The 14,225-nt window shown below is 36.9% G+C and overlaps 1 protein-coding gene across 9 annotated transcripts in view; it reads left to right on the plus strand.

Moving 5' to 3' along the window:
• PBRM1 (polybromo 1) overlaps positions 1 to 14,225 on the plus strand; it is a 116,884-nt gene that overhangs the window by 22,435 nt on the left and 80,224 nt on the right. For all 9 annotated transcript variants that reach the window (XM_006892245.1, XM_006892242.1, XM_006892247.1 and 6 more), the window contains 5 exons: positions 700 to 843; positions 1,437 to 1,553; positions 7,865 to 7,933; positions 11,909 to 12,007; positions 13,839 to 13,924. In XM_006892245.1, the coding sequence (XP_006892307.1) occupies positions 700 to 843; positions 1,437 to 1,553; positions 7,865 to 7,933; positions 11,909 to 12,007; positions 13,839 to 13,924 (515 nt within the window). The remainder of the gene's footprint in view (positions 1 to 699; positions 844 to 1,436; positions 1,554 to 7,864; positions 7,934 to 11,908; positions 12,008 to 13,838; positions 13,925 to 14,225) is intronic.

Genomic DNA, 14,225 nt, shown 5'->3' on the forward strand with positions numbered 1-14,225 from the left:
CAATTCTTTTCTATATAATGACTCAGTATATTCCTTCCATCTTCTTTTAATACTTCCTGGATCATTTAATATTCTGCCCAAAGCATCCTTGATAAGCTTAATTTAGTAAACCATTTCTCTCTGTCTTTCTGTAATGAAAGTATAAATAAGTACAAGAATTTCACCTCCAGTGATCCAAGATGGCGGCAGAGGTGGAGACAATGTGGTGAGCTGTGGGAGCAGTGGACCACTTGGAACAGGGCCACTATGACCTTCTACAGACTTCTGTTTATTGATAACTGAACAGTTAAACAGTTGATGACTGTTCTTCAGTGAAGAATTTTATTACCTCCAAATGTTTTAAAATATGCATAATTTCTTAGAAGGGAGATTGAAGCTCCTGTATCCTCTAGTCATTCTATGGAACTCTTAGAGCCCCAGTAGACAGAGTATAAATTTTCCTTAGTGCTTGCTAGTATATAATCTCATAGGAGCAGATCTTTCTCCCACAGAACCTCTGGATGGCTTCAAACTAGCAACCTTTGTTTAGCAGCTAGTTACTTAATCATTATACAGGGCTCCTTTGCTTTAATCATAAGGATTGTGAAATTGTAAACGAGTTTTCAAAAATATGTCCTAGAACACTGATCCCTCAGTAAGAAAGTGATTTAAAAGTCAGAATTGATACTTTTTTCCCCTTTTATTTTTGCTATTATATAGCCAGATTCTCCTGAATATAAAGCCGCTTGCAAACTCTGGGATTTGTATCTTCGAACAAGAAATGAGTTTGTTCAGAAAGGAGAAGCAGATGACGATGATGATGATGAAGATGGGCAAGACAACCAAGGGACAGTGACTGATGGAGTAAGTGTGCAGCTGGAAGGTAGTGAGTGGGCCAGTCCCTCTTTTTGGTGTTCAATGGGCACTGTAAGCAGAGGCTTCTAGTGAGTTTGTATTGGAGACTGTTGTGGTAAATGGGCCTACAGCTGGAGAATCCCCTCCCAGTTACAGAGGGTCTAGGAAAACCTGGCCAGTGTGCCATGCACATCTGTTTTCAGGAATTCTCTTACATTGATGCATGCTTGTGACTCACTAATGTAAAGTCTTTACATTGCCAAAGACTGATCAAGTATTGCTAGATGTAGACATAATGAAAGGGTTACAGTGTTGTGTTAGTGAAGAGGAGAGGCAGTAGAATGACCTTCATGGGGACTGTTTTTGTAGATTGAGTTGGTCACTGTTTCTGAAATATGACAAGTATGTTCCTGCCTCTGAAACTTTGCAGTTGTTCTCACCTCTAACTAGAATATGATTTTTGCTGGTGTTTCATGTGACTGATGTTTTTCATTATTTTGTGTTAGCTTTAAAATTTCGGGTACTCTTTAATACTTAACATTAATTTGTGAATTTATCTCACAAAATACTTCTCTCTTCCTTTTCTTCTCTCTCCCCTCAAGTCTTCTCCAAGTTACTTGAAGGAGATCTTGGAGCAGCTTCTTGAAGCCATAGTTGTAGCCACAAATCCATCTGGACATCTCATTAGTGAACTTTTCCAGAAACTGCCTTCTAAAGTGGTGAGTGAGTGATGACATTAAAGACATATAGAAGTCAGGGGGGTTTTTTATTTGTTTTGGGGTTTTTTTAATAGATTTTAATAAAATTAAAGGAAGATGTTGGAGGAGCCTTGTGGCCTCAGGAGGAAGAGAAGTTTTTCAGTTACTTAATGCAGGAGTGTACTAGGTTTTTAAATTTGTACTGTTATTTTGTTTTGTTTTGTTTTATTTTATTTAAATTTATTATTAATTTCAGTAAAAATTTACAGAGACTTTGATTTCCGTTTATTCATTGTTGCACTTTTCTCCCCTCCCAACCCTCCCCCTACTTTGTACTGTTATTTTAATGCTTCATAATCTGAAATGATAAGCTTTCTTATCATTCATTGCGTACAAATTGGAACCAACTCATAACTGCCCCTCCAGCAGATTTTCAGAGGCTATGAATCACACAGGAGAAGAATACCCATTTTCCTTCCGAGGAACAACTGGGAGGTTTGAACTGCCTGCCTTTGGATTGACAGCACAGCTCCTTGCCCACTAGGTCATCAGAGCTCCATAAATAATAAGCATCTATACTAAGTCTTCTGTCTGTGGGCAAAACTTAGACATTGCTTGGAGAACAATGTGAGAGGAAGAGAAGTGAGTTCTTAATTTCTTAGTTCTTAATCTCTTGGTCATGGAAAGAGAAAAAAAATAGGTACTTTTCTGCTCCAGTAAGGAACAGGGTTTCTGGGCAAGTAAACCTGTTAAAGTTAATCTTTTCTGGGCAGAGCCCCTTACCACTTCACACCCACAAAGCACCTAACATAAATACAGTTTTGATTCACTTAAGCTAGTGGAATTGCAAAAATTTCTTTGATCTCGGCATTCTTTGGTGGCATAGTGGTAAGGAATTGTGCTGCCAACCTAAAGTATACAATTTGAATCCATCATATGTTCCTTGGGAGAATATGGACATTCTCCTCCTGTGTGATTTACTGCATCATAAAGCCTACTGACCAGCTTTGCATCGATTCCAACTGGACAGTACACAACAGCAGCAATAGCAATCTTTTATTTCTAGATAAGATTATGCTTTCAAAGTACTCCACCTTTTTGTAACACTTACTCTCACATTGTCATAATTTTCTTTCTTTCTTAAACATGCCCTGTTTTTTTTGTTCCTCCTTATCCATGCTGATGTCTGCCGTTTTGGAGGGTGTATAGGTGGGGAAGGAAGTTATATGTCAATTTCTCTACTTTTGAGCCACTGACTAGGTATGAAGGCATCTTGCATTAGTTGGAATAAGAGTTATAATGACTGAAAATAAGAATTTTTCCATTTGGGGATATAATAATACCTAGTTTTTATATGCTGATTACTGTGCTCTGTGTTAAGAGAGCTTGTGATGTAGTCCATAGAGAGTTGTGCTCTCTAAGAAGGCTGTGCTTCTCTGGTAATTGAAATCCACCAGCTGTTTCTTGGGAGAAAGATGGTATTCCCTTCCCTGCTGATGAAGGGTCAGCTGTGATTTGGAAAGTACTTGAAGACAGAGAGGGATTATATTCACTGTTTCATACAAACGACTCAATTAATCTTCACTACTACTCAATGAAGTTATTTTAAGTTGCTATCTAACAGCAATTTCAACTCACAGTGACCCGTGTGACAAAGTATAACTATCCAAGGGAGCGCTGGGTGGCCTAGTGGCAAGAAGCTGCACTGCAATCCCAGAGGTACATGATTTGAATCCATGAGACACTCTGCTGGAGAAGGAGGGGCAGTCTCCTCCTGTATTCAGTCAGATACGATTTGACGGTAGACACAAAAAGTATTTTTTTTTAAAAAAAGAAATATAACTGTCCAGTTAGGGGTGTTTTGTTTTTTTTATGACTTAATGTGTCTGCTTAACCTTGTGTTCTTTGACTTCACTCTCTTCGCAGAGCTTTTTTGGTTTTTTAGAGCTCATTTTTTTGCTTGGCTTTCTTGCATGTTTTTATATATGTTTCATTGTGGTTTGAGTGAAAGTTTACAAGGCAAATTTGTTTACCATTCAACAGTTAGTACACATTTTGTTTAGTGACATTAGTTTCCATCCCTTCATTGTAATAGCCTGTCTTTCCACTTCCTCCCTGGGCTGCTGCTTTCTATTCACACATCTCTCCTTCCCCTTTTGCCTTTTAAACTCTGTTTTAGACCATATATGTTCATTATCCATCTGAAGAGTGTATTTCTCTTAAATGTTATTCAGTCCATAAGTTTATCTGTTGTTGAGCTGAAACATAATCTCTCAGAGTAGGTCCAGGTTTGTAGGGTGCTTACAAACCAGTCTCAGGAGTTTATAGTTTCTTATTAGACCAACAGATCAGGTCTTTCTATGATTTTAAATTTTGTTCTACATTTTTCACCTATTGTCTAGGCACTTCTCTTGTGGTCCTAATCAAAAGTGATGGGCAGGTGGTATCCAGGCACCAACTAATTCTTTGAGTCTTAGGTTAGTGGAAGATACAGTTCATGTGATTCCTCCATCCTTTGAACTAATTATGTTCTGGAGTTTTCTATCATCTTCTTCCTTCTTTGCTTTGCAAGACATATACGTTACACCTTAGATGGCCACACACAGCTTTTAAGACTAGTAGCAACTCAACAAACTAGAGGGTACAACATTATCCTCATTGATAATGTTATAGCAGTTGGTCTAAATGTCCCAGAAACTATGTTCCTAAGCATTAAAGGTTATTTGCTTTTGTATCTGCCCCCTTTCATAGTCCCTTAATTTCTTTCTTTCTTTTTTTTTTTTTTTAAATTTTATTATTTTGTGTGTGTGTACTGTCAAATCAGATCTGACTGGTAGAGGAGGAGATTGCCCCTCCTTCTCCAGCAGAGCATCTGGTGGAATTGAACCGCACACCTCTGAGACTGCAGTGCAGATAGATTCTTGTCACTAGGCCACCAGAGCTCCCTAGCCCCTTAGTTTCTTAAGGGCAGGAATCTTAACCACTTTTGCCTTTGTATCCCTTCCATGTAATTGAATCCCAACTTGTGATAAGTGTACAGTAAGTTCTTGTTTGAGTTTTGTTTTTTTCCTTTCCTTCAACAAACAGAAATTTATTCTTTTATTGCTTAGGAAACTAGAAGCTCAAATCCAACATGTCAGCTCTAGGGGAAGGTCCTCTCTCTGTTGGTTTTAGAGGAAAACTCTTATTTCCTTCGGTACTTGTAGGGCTGACGTTCCTCGGAGATCTCCATTTATCTAGACCTTCCCAGTGCTGAGCAAACTTCCTAGCACAGACTTGAGTCCAAAAGAATAAGTGCTTGTTAAGTGGTGAATGGCATATGGCTTTCTCCACCCTTCACTGACAAGATGAATTATTTAAAGTGGTGACTAACATAGGACATTTACGAAAAATCAAACATAATAACCAGTATGCTCCTGGATGTGTATCTGATTGTTGTTGTGTACCTTTGAGTCGGAACTGGCCCATAGCTGACACTCCAGTGGGTTTTCAGAGGCAGTTAATCACACGAAAGGAGATTGCCCAACCTTCTTCCGCAGAGCAGCTTAGTGGCCTTGAACTATATGCCTTCCGGATTGCAGCTCATCTTCTTGCCACTGCTGTTAGGTGGTGTCATCTATAATTTATAGCGACCTTGTGAACAATAGATAGGAACCTTGGCCTGTCCTGTGCTATCATTACAATCTCTCCCATGCCCATGCCTATGATTATGTTAGGCAGATGATTTCAAATTATAAGAAAACAATGCTTATTCAAGACTTAACCTCACCATGCAGGGTAATGAGTAGTGATCAAGCCACCAGCCATGATTTGGCACATCTAAGCAGCCATGTATGGTTCCCCTGTTCCAGGAAGGCATTCATTAACAGGAGTTATTTGAGGATGCAGGCTTCCATTGGTTGCTCAGACAGTAAGGATTGAAAGCTGAAGTAGAAGGCCCTTTGTATCTTTCCTTTGTAAGTCCTTCCCTGGTGGTGACTGTCAGATTAGGAGAAGAGGATTAGAAGTACAAGTATCAGTGGTTTGCGTTACTTGGTACCCAAACCTGGATATCTTTACAGTAATTTGTCTTCTGAACTGGTTCTTAGAGGTAGAATTGGTCAGGAGCAGAGGGACAAGAAAAAAATATATGCTCCAAACAAAGGAAGGATAAGGCTGAAGAAAGTAAGGGAGGATTGAGGCTCAGTGAAGCATTGTTGAGATCATCCCTCAGCCCACTGTCTGAGTGAAGACCGGCCACCCACCTTTTGTTGTTCAAACTCCAGTAGAGTTTTGAGTAATTTGAAAGAGTTGGCTTCCCCTGAGACTTACCTCAGCCAAGGAGATTAACTTCTTATTTTTGTTTAACTTCACTTATTTCTTCCAAAAACTAAACTAGTAAAGCCTCACACACAGAATGCATACTAAGTATTGCAAGAGCCTTCAAGGACATTCCCTTCTTGTGATAGGCTAATCTTTTAAGGTTGGTTTGTTGTTTTTTTTAAATGCACTTTAATTTAAAATGTTTATTTTGGGTTTTTTAAGTTATTTTGATGAAAATAAGTAGAAGCCTTAAGCATTAAACTTTCAACTCTTACATCTTTCCTTCTGTTATATTCTTGTGAAGTATTTTAAGAAATATGATATAATTATGCTACTTAGATAGTAATAGTTTCAGATTATAACAAGCCTTTGAAGAGCATTTCTCTGCTTCATTTTTATGTCTTGAGACCTTAAATTAAAAATAATATTATTCTAAATCAGTATATATATATATTTTTTTTTTTTTAATTATATGATTCTTTGAATTTAGGATTTGGAGGGTTTTTTTCCCAATCTCTAGAAGAGTAAAAAGAGAAACTGTAGGTGGGGGGAAAATATTTGGTATTAACACATCCCTCAAGAGAATTATCTCTAAAATGTATTGAAAACTTCAATAAGAAAATACAATCCCTTCCCCCAACTAAGAATTCTCCAATAAATTTAAGAGATGCCTGGGGGGAAAAAAATTTTAAAAAAGGAAAATACAATCCAATTGCAAAACAGGCAGAAAAAAAGTTACTTTCCTAAAGAAGACCTTTAGGTGGCCAACAAATATGAAAAAATGACCCAAGATCCTGAGCTATTAGAGATACAGATCAGAACAGAAACAGATGGCATCTCACCACAGCAGCAGTAAACTCATGTTTGTTCCACATTAGAGGAGACAGAAAATACTGATGGTGGCGGAGAGAGTTTCCAGGTCTCTTACACTGCTTCTGGGAATGAAAAATGGTGTGGCCACTAGGAAAGTTAGTGTAGTGCTTCCTTAGACATTTGGAAATAGATCATTTGATGTAGCAGTCTCATTACTAGAAATATATCCTGAAGAAATAAGAGCTGAGATGCAAACCATGTTTGTTGCATTGGGTACAGTAGTAGCATAGAGATGTAAACAACCCATTTGTCTATCAAAAGACAAATGGACCCTGGTACACTGACAACAATGACATATTAGCAGCATGTTCCATAGAGCGAAAGAGAGTAAAGCTTTCTCACATACTTTGGACATGTTACGAAGGGCTATCCTTAGAGAGGGACATTATGCTTGGAAAGGTAGAGGGTCAGCTAAAAAGAAGATCTTTGATGAGATGGATTGACACAGTGGCTATAGCAGTGGACTCAAGATGTCAGTGATGATGAAGATGGCACAGAATGGAGCCAAGTTCAGATCTGTTTTCCATAAGTTCACTCTGAGTCATACTCTACTTAAAAGCACCTAACAGCAACAAAGACCAATAAAGAATTCCTGAAACACTGCATACTATGGATGAATCTAGAGCACATTAACGTATGTCAGTCATACATAGAAGGACATTTATGGTATAAAATCATTATTATAAAAAAGCAGAAAGAAAATCTATACACAAAATGGTTCTTAGCTTGTTATGGAGGATTAGAAGGGAGGAAGAAGGTAGTCAATTAATAGAGAGATAAATTGGGTAAAGAGGAAGTCAGTGTGCATCAAGGTGTTGATCACACATTAATTACTTTAATCAGTATTATGAAATGATTGTGAATGATTTTATGAAAAATACATAAATGTATCAACACTCAAAACGAAATCAATAAATTAATGCTATACAACAATAGTGTAAACTGCTTCAACATGCTCTTGATTCATTATAAAGGCTGAGTATGGTGGTGGTTTTGTTTTGTATGTACCAGCATTGTTATATAGCTGCATCTTCAGCCTTGAATCTTAGAAAGCTGCTTCTCTGATTTTTGTGTAACGAATTGACTGTATTCTTGCTTGTCTTTTCATTTGCTATATACTCCCACTTAGTGCATTTGCCTGTGTTTTTGTCTTCCAGCAATATCCAGATTATTATGCAATAATTAAGGAGCCTATTGATCTCAAGACCATTGCCCAGAGGATACAGGTATGGAGGTGGCCATATCTGGTTTAAGACAGATTGTTCTGTGTTTTTATTATTTCGGGGGCTTTTAGAAAGCAAAAGTAGATGTCTTTAATATAATGTACAAAAATTAGAATAGTATTACTGATTGTAGCTCTAAAGGAGGGAGACTGCTGTTCTTTTTTTCCTATAGAGAACAAAACAAAATTGGCATAGTAAATTTTGCTCTTAAAATGAAAAAAAAAAGCATTTGTCCTGAACACTAAATTGTAAAAAGTGCATTTGGCAATAAAAGCTATGTTGCTTCTTTTAAATACTTTGAAGATAATTTTCAGTGTCTTAAGTAAAGTCACCTATAACATGTTAGAATATAAGCTCAGTGAAAATAGAGACTTGTTCTCTTTTTTCCCCCCACTAAAGTCTTTAATGAAATGTCACTGCTAACCCAAAGGTGGCACCCCAGTCAGTTGGAATATTCTGGTGGCTCTGAGGAAGAACAAGGAGCAGTCTCCTCCAATGGGTTTATGATCTGAGAAAACTCACTCAAGGGTGAACTATGAATTGGTGTTTGGATGACAATGAGTTTGCATTTCGGCACCCCCAGTGATGATAGCAGTAACTAACATTCACGTGGGCTTGCTATGGCCCCAGCACTATGACTATGAATGTTTTCTGTGTATTAGCTAATTAATTCTCACAACTTTGAGAGGTAGATACTGTTGTTATTCGTATTTTCTAAGTGAGAAACTGAAGAAGTAAGATAATGTTCCCAAGTAACAAAAAAGAAAGGAGCTTGGTTTTGAATCCAGGAATTGCAACTCAACAAATCTGTGCTCTTAATTCATACACTGCAACAACTTCTTCACAGAGTAGGTGAGAAATAAATATTGAGTGAATGAATGACTGAACATTTATTTTTTAAAAAAAAATTTATTTGGACTGAAATAAATAGAAACATGAAGCCTATAAAAGTTAAGAAAGGTAGCAAACCAGTTTCCATTTAGTCAGTTCAACCTCATAGAGACTCCATGTGTTACAGAGTAAAACTGCTCCAAAGAGTTTTTGTTGACACATTTTTTTAGAGATCATCAGGATTTCTTCTGAGGCAGCTCTGTGTAAACTTAAGCTGCCAAGCTTTTACTTAACAGTCAGACACATTAACTGTTTCACCACTGAGAGTCTCCCTAAATTATACTTAACTCCTAGCTTTTAAAGTTGAACTGGCATAGGTTCTTTTCTGGTTCTTGCTAGTTACTTCCCTAAGTCTCCTAAGTCAAGTGATTACTCTGCTGTACTTTAGGTATTTTATCACTACTTTGCAGAGTTACAAGTCACTGTTAATATGTATACCAAGTGTCTGACATATCTCTTGTGAACTGAGGAGTTAATAATTGTGAACTGCTGCTATTTTCAGGGCAAGGAGGCCTTGGGACTCCCAGGAGATTAAACAAAAAGGAAAACATAATGTGTTAGACAGCCATTATTATTATTGACATCACAAGGTAATTTTTCACAGTGGTAAAAGGCAGAGTCAGTCGCCACACAAACAAATATATGCACACCCATGTTTATCATGGCTTTGTTCACAGTATCCAAGAGTTGGAAACAACCCAAGTGCCCATCAACAAACGAATGGGTAGAAAAGCTGTGGTATATTCACACAATATATTATGCTTCATTGAAAAACAAGGAACTCAAGAACGAACTGGGGAGGAGGGTAGAGAAAATAGTGCAACAATGAATGAATGAAAACCCAAAATCTCTGTAAATGTTCATTAAAACTAATAAAATTTAATAATTAAAAAAATTAAAAATAAAAAAAAGAAAAACAAGGAACTCATGAAATTTTATACAAAATAGGTGACCCCGGAGGACATTATGCTGAGTGAAATATCTCAATCACAAAAGGACAAATACTACATAGTGCCAATGATATTGGGGTTGGGAGGAGACCAAGAAGGAGGGGATAAATAATGTATACTGCATTGAAACAGATGAGGGAGAGCACTGTTTAAAAGGGATATATGATTAGGTATTGTCATGACAGGAGTCCTGAATGAAGATTGCATAGTGGAGTAGACTTGGGGGGAAGGATTGTATAAAAAAGACTTTTTCTTTTACTTTTGAAAGAGAAGAACGAATTAGGGGGAGGGGTCAGCAGGGAGAAACATGCAACAGTGGATGAATGGAAACCCTAAGTCTCTGTAAACTTTCATTAAAATTAATAATTTTTTAAAAAGGCGGAGTCACTGTGAGCTGAAAATAACTCAGTGACAGTGGAGTTTGGTTTGGTTTTATTGTCTCAGCTAGGAGCCTGATGGTGCAGTTATTAAGCACTCAGCTGATCACCAGAAGTTTGGTAGTTTGAACCTACCAGTTGCTTTTTTGGGGAGGGAAAGGCTTAGAGCTCTGTTTCCATAAGGATTATTAGCTCTAGAAGCACTATCTGTATTTTGTTCGATAGGGTCAATATGAATCTGACTAAACTGGATGACAACAGGTTTAGGTTTGGGTTTAATGTGGTTTTGGTCAGCTTCTTTCCTATATCCCTGAGGAAAGGCTCTCTAGTCAATTTATTGTATTGCTTCCTGACTACCTGCCATTCCACTGCTCAGAGACTTAGACTGCTTGTTTTCTAGTTGCAGCTTCTTGGAAAAGTTGGTTAATAGCCATCCTAGGCTACCTTAAGTAAGAATATGCATATATGAAAATGGTATTTGATAGTACATTACATTTTGGGGAAGGAAGACTGGAGAAGATCTAAAACAAGTACAATTCAGGAAAGTCATGGCATAGGCTGAGATCATATACAGCTTCTTTTACTGCCTTTATTATTACTATTATCATTTGCAAGTGGGGACCCTGGATGCTTTTTGGTCTACTTTTGAGCTCTACTCCCTCACAGAAATCAGAATGAATTCCTACTATTGCTTTAGTCCCTCAGGTAAATCCCAGGCATTCAGTTAGCTGACCCATGGTTATTTCCCCTGCACCCTGGCTGCTACACAGCACACAAACGAGCCACCCGCCCACTTTTAACCTCAGTTGTGGGAGATGAAGATCTGCCTACCATTTGTGCTGGAATTCCCTCAGATAAGATTACGTAGATGCCAGGCTACCTTACTTGGCAAATAAACAGCTACTTTCTTGCTTAGGTCTGGATTCCAACTTGTCCTTAACTTTACTTGTGCAGCCTCTGCTGACAGTTCTACTCATTCTTACCCTCTCTCTGCCAGGTTTAGTCTCCTCAGTCTCTAGGTCATGCCCAGTTCAACTAGACTTCCCCCTCATTAGTATTGTATACCTTATAATGAGAGGATGTTTTCATTACTCCTTTCCTTTATTAAATGAAGCATTCACTGTGGGAGCTGGAACTCTGTTTTTCCTGGTATCAGAAATTTCCTCAGCTTAAGCATTTTTCTATCACTCACACTTAAGTGAAAATATTTATGTTTCCCTTTTCTGACAGTTTTCTGTATTACACAGGTTCAGGCTTTCACAAGTTTCACTGTATTTCAGTCTTGCTGGATTATTTTGGATTTCATGAGCTTTAATGTAGACAAAGTCTAGCAGGGAGTCTAACACATAGTAGAAATTCACAAACATTAGCCCCTGTACTGGTAAGATGACTTCTTTTTACCTCAGGTGGTCCATGAAACTGAGAGAATTTACTTAACACTAACTTAATTGTTCAGAAAACACTTGGTACAGAATAAAGGCTATGTCTTTGTTAAAACAACTTTTACCTGCTTAATTTTTTGTTAACTGTAAACATTTTTAGTAGAAAAATACACCTTTGGTTTTGTTACTTACCTCAAACTTGTTTGTAAGTGGTAATTACGCATAATCTATAAAAGAATAAGTGATTGTATATTCACATTTATACTTTCCAATAAAATTGTTGGAGTATGATGACAATTTAATATGGAGTGTTTTTTTTAAGGTCTTACTGATTAACTCTCATTAAGAGGAACTGCTATATTTTGTTGTTTACTGTAGAATGGAAGCTACAAAAGTATTCATGCAATGGCCAAAGATATAGATCTCCTAGCAAAAAATGCAAAAACTTACAATGAACCTGGTTCTCAAGTATTCAAGGTTAGTTTTGGTGGTGTTGATAAGAGTAACTACATCAGTTTGAAGTGAAATCATAGGTGTAAAACATTTTTATTAAGAGATAAATCACATATTTTAGTTTACCAGTTTTAACTATAATGGGGTTTTTAATATTCACAGTTGTGCAGCCATCACAACAATCAGTTTTCGAACACTTCTTTTTTTTCTTCTTGTGTACTGTCAAATTGAATCCAACTGGCACAGGAAATTACCCCTCCTTCTCCAGCAGAGCATCTTGTGGATTCGAACTGTGCACCTTTGGGATTGCAAAGAACACTTTTCTTCAACTGTTTTACTTAAAATTTTCTGCTTAACTCTTAAGACACCCTCAGATTTTTTTTCCTGTGGTAGCCACACTGTTTATTTATTCACCAGCATTGTATGAGGATTGCTGTTTCTCTGCATTCTCACTAACACTTGTTTTTCTACAGATCTATTGTTTTAAATCATAGACATCTTAGTATTAAGTAGTAGCTTGCTGTGATTTTGATTTGTATTTTTCTGATGACAGTAATAAGTGAACATTATTCATGTGCATGTTGGTCAGTTTTGCCTCTTTGGAGAAATGTCTGAGTTGTTTGCCCATTTTTAATATGGATTATTGTTGTTATGTGCCATCAAGTCACCTACCACTATAGCAACCCTGTGTACAATAGCCGTAAACCCTGCTCTACCCTGTGCCAATTTTACTGTCTCTAACAGAATTACCTCCATTACCCCAGTCATTGAATCAATCCATCTCATCAAAGGTCTTCCTCTTTTGCGCTGTCCCTCCACCCTCCCAAGCGTGATGTCCCTCTCCTAGGACTGGTTCTACCTTGCAGTATGTCCAGTGTCAGATGAAGCTTCAGAATAATTTAGATTATTTGTCTTTTTAATGAGAAATAGTAATTTTCTTGATAGTGTCATTTTTAGCACAAGTTTTTAATTTTGGTGAAGTCTTTTGAATCTTTTTTTCCTTAGCTTATGTTTTAGACATCAACTCTAAGAAACTGTTACCTTAATCCAAGATTATGAAAATTTATGACTATATTTTTTTTTCTCTAAGAGTTAATTTTTTTCTGAGAGCTTTGGATCTTTGATCCACTTAATTTTTTACAGCTTGTGAATAGAGAGGGTCTGATATCATTCTACGTAGGCTTTTCATTTGTCTAAGCACCCTATGTTGAAAAAAGTCAGTTCACATTATATGAATGGTTGTATTTCTGGATTATCTGTTATGCTCCATTCATCTATGTGCCTGTATGTGTCTTAGAGCGACATCTTTGTTTCCATTTTTAGTTCAGCATATACAAATAAAATTCATTTTATCTTCACTCCTAATTTTTCTAATTCACGATTGGATCTTATAATGTAAGCTACTTAATAATTATAAAGTAACTAGGAGGCTTTTACATTTACATTTAATTAGTAACAACCTAGTCAAGATATTTTGGAAACTTTTAAAAAGCTGAGGGAGCTCTGCTGACCTAGCAGGTAAAAAGTTGTCTGCCCAGCCTAAAGGCAGACAATTAAAATCTTCCAACTGCTTTGCAGGAGAAGGAAGGGCAGTCTTTTCTTGTGCAGTTTTACCCCCTCTGAAAAGCTACTGGAAGTTTGTATTCTTTATAAAATAGAAAAGACAGAATACGTCTTTGTAGATATTTAATGGAACGCTCCTCCAAGTGGAAGGAGTGACATGGTAAGTACCCAGTGCATGAGTGAGAGCATTTTAAACTCTGCATTTTAAGTACCCAGTGCATGAGTGAGAGCATTTTAAACTCTGCATTTTATCCTATCTGCATTTTAAGCTAATGAATCTTTATTTTGACAGGATGCAAATTCAATTAAAAAAATATTTTACATGAAAAAAGCAGAAATTGAACATCATGAAATGGCTAAGACAAGCCTTAGAATAAGGTAAGTTAAAAAAATTTTTCGTGTCCTTTACCTTTATTATTTGCTAGATTTTCTAGGTAGTGAAATCAGTACAATTGAACACCAAATTTATGTTATATTTCAAAATTTTACTTGGAGTTGATAATACAGTTCTGAAGAGAAGGAGCACCCTTATCCATATTCATATTGACAACACTTTATTTTTTTTTTCGAGGTTTGTTTTTTTTTAAAAAAATTTTATTAGATTTAATGAACATTTACAGGGATTTTGGGTTTTCATTCCTTCATTGCTGCACCATTCTCTCCACCTTCCTCCCCAGTT

Source organism: Elephantulus edwardii, unplaced genomic scaffold, assembly GCF_000299155.1.
Source record: "Elephantulus edwardii isolate Elephantulus edwardi_28Jun2011 unplaced genomic scaffold, EleEdw1.0 scaffold00113, whole genome shotgun sequence".
NCBI lineage: Eukaryota > Metazoa > Chordata > Mammalia > Macroscelidea > Macroscelididae > Elephantulus > Elephantulus edwardii.